Source organism: Oryza brachyantha, chromosome 2 (genome assembly GCF_000231095.2).
Source record: "Oryza brachyantha chromosome 2, ObraRS2, whole genome shotgun sequence".
NCBI classification, from domain to species: Eukaryota; Viridiplantae; Streptophyta; class Magnoliopsida; order Poales; family Poaceae; genus Oryza; species Oryza brachyantha.
In genome coordinates, this window is record NC_023164.2 from 10,884,389 (window position 1) to 10,887,337 (window position 2,949).

The window sequence follows — 2,949 nt, forward strand, 5'->3', positions numbered from 1 at the left end:
AGTTTGAATTGTCACTACAAGGCAATTTAATTTAACATCTATATCGAGGAAATGATTTATAATTGAACATACAAGTCTAAATATAAAGTTTCCATATTTTCTGATATCTTATTAGACGCACACTTAGTTCAATTTAGAATTAAATTTGATAATCATGTAGAAATTTATTTAACATATAGAAAATAGTAAATTAACTCCAAAATTTTTGAAACGACTAGGAGACAACTTATATATAGTACATTACATATAAAAATGTATTGGCATATATAAGATGATTATTATTGTGTGTTACTTTGGTGCAATAAAATAGGATAAAGAAAATATTAATCAGAGATGGCCTCTTTAGGCCCAAATGGCCCAAATATTTCTGGCCGTCCATCGTCGATCCAATGGCTCGGATAGCAACCCTAACCCTAGCCTGGTATAAAAACCTTTTCCCCTCCCCTCTATGTGCTCCTCCCTTTTCCCCGCCAGCCCAAAAAAACCCTAGATCAGCCCCCATCTCCTCCACCTCCGCTGGCTACCGCCGCCACCATCTCCTCCGCCTCCCTCGACCGCCCCCATCTCCTCCTCCACCTCCGCCGGCCGCCGTCGCCACCATCTCCTCCACCTCCGCCCACTGCACCCCCATCTCCTCCACCGCCAACCAGCACCACCCCTAGGTCGAGGCTCCGAGCGGCCGAGCCGGTGAGCGGCAAAGGTCCAAGGAGGCGAGGAGTTGGCGGCGGAGGAAGCTGAGGAGGGAGGCCAGCGGTCGGTTCACGGCTGCGGCGCGACGGCGAGAAGCCGAGGACTGAGGCGGCGAGGTGCCGGGCGGAGGCGCGGGCGCAGGCGCGCGGCACTATGGCAGGGCGGTGGGTCAGCGTCAGCAGCGACTACGAGCTTCAGCCGGTGCCCAGCCAGGCGGTGGGCGAGGCGGCTGCGTGTGGCCTATGGACAGGGCAAGCTGGGAATGCATCGGGCATCGGGACTCGGGCAGGGCCAGCGGCCTGCCACCGACGAGGCAGCGACGGCGAGGCGAGCAGGCGGCCATGCGCAGTGCCGCTATCCCGGTGTCCCCGCTCGCCACTTCCCCAGCCGCAGCCAGCAAACATCAGCGAGGTAGCGAGGATTTGATTTTAAGCATGGATTTGATTTGCAGCAAACTTATGTTGGCTTGCTTGTTTGTTTCCTTGCTAATTGATGCAATTTGGCATAGCTAGTTCTATTATGTATGACAGCATCTAGCTTCCTACCCAGCTGCACACAGAGGCTGCATGTGGCCTATGGACAGGGCAGGCTGGGCATGCATCGGGCAGCGGGACTCAGACAGGGCCGGCGGCCGGCCACCAACGAGGCAGCGACGGCGAGGCGAGCAGGCGGCCAGGCGCAGTGCCGCTATCCCGGTGTCCCCGCTCACCACATCCCCAGCCGCAGCCAGCCAACGTCAGCGAGGTAGCGAGGATTTGATTTGCAGCAAACTTATGTTGGCTTGCTTGTTTGTTTCCTTGCTAATTGATGCAATTTGGCATAGCTAGTTCTATTATGTATGACAGCATCTTGCTTCCTGCTCAGCTGCACACAGAGGCTGCGGAGGGTCGGGGTTTGAGGCTGGGAGCACCAGAGCTAGCAAGGCTGGCGAGCTGCGCGTGCAGTTTGTCAAATGGTTCGGCTAATAACCTTTTTGCTGTTACATGACAAAATTGATAGACAAAATTTTCAGTGATAGATAAATATGAGGACGTGCTACTTGACCAAATTCTGCAGTGACATTTGTTATTTGACAAGTTATATTAGTAATAGTTTAGATGCTCAACATCATATACTGTAAAAATGTGTAAATATAATCTATATACGGCATTAAGCATATGTATAGCTGAGTGTACATATACTGTAAAGAGTGTGGACAAAATACCTTTTTTTTTTCTTTAGGGAGCCACTGACGGCCGGGAATTAAGCATATGTATAATTACTCTCTAAACACTATTTGTTCAATTGCTTGCCTCCAAGCCCAAACAAAATGGGCTTTTTATTCACCATCAACTGAAAATATGCACTTTTTGATGGCAGGAATGAGGTGGCTGAGCTTGGAATTTGATGACTGGTATTTGTGTAGTTGAACATAAAGGTTGTGATCGCTTTTGGTGCTATGGAACTTGGTGGTGTATGTGGCTGCTCGAACTTGGTGCAAGCTACTGGTTACTTGCAGGTTGACACTTTTGGTGGCTGGAATTTTTTTGCGTTGGTTGCTCAAACCCAGGATTTTTGTAGTCGGCTGGGACTTGTGTAGTTGGATGGTGGATGGATCATTTTTATTCATGCTGTGTTTTTTATATGAACATATTGGATACTGTATTCTGAAACATGCTTTTGTATGTGCCGAAAAATTAATTATGGCTCGAATGTGATTATAATATAATTATGCAAATGGTTTTGGTTTATATTCTATGATTTCTTTTTAATTGGCCTGGCCCATAATATGGGCTAGAATTGTACTATTGGGCTATAATAAAAAAAATGTAAAAGCAAATTTGTAGCTGGGTCAAAAAAAAATATTTGGGCCATTTGGCCTGATTCTAATTGTAAATAAAAAAGCCCATGCTATATGAGCAATGTGAATTGCTACGTCATTTGTCACATTACTCGTCTTGTCATCTAGTTATCATACATGTGGCGTTATTTGGTTCATTTTGTTATGATGAATTTGTCTCGTCATTTATCAATGATAGGAGAACTATCGTCATTTTATTAATGACGATGTCCTCTGGTGGTCACAAAAGATGGTTAGGTCACAAAAGATGGTTAGTGACCCACCTTCACTTTATCAATGACGATGTCCTCTGGTGGTCACAAAAGATGGTTAGTGATGACGATGTCCTCTGGTGGTCACACAAGATGGTTAGTGATGACGATGTCCTCTTGTGGTTACAAAAGATGGTTACCTAAAGTTCCTGTAGTGAAGGAACATGC

At 46.5% G+C, this 2,949-nt stretch overlaps 1 protein-coding gene across 1 annotated transcript; it reads left to right on the top strand.

Annotated features, from left to right (window-relative positions):
- Positions 1 to 744: 744 nt before the first annotated feature.
- Positions 745 to 2,470, top strand: LOC107303600. Its single transcript, XM_040520972.1, has 4 exons — positions 745 to 1,101; positions 1,199 to 1,434; positions 1,518 to 1,645; positions 2,050 to 2,470. The coding sequence occupies exons 1-4, from the start codon at positions 844 to 846 to the stop codon at positions 2,097 to 2,099; spliced, it is 672 nt and encodes a 223-aa protein (XP_040376906.1). The 5' UTR covers positions 745 to 843; the 3' UTR covers positions 2,100 to 2,470.
- The last annotated feature ends 479 nt before the right edge of the window (positions 2,471 to 2,949 follow it).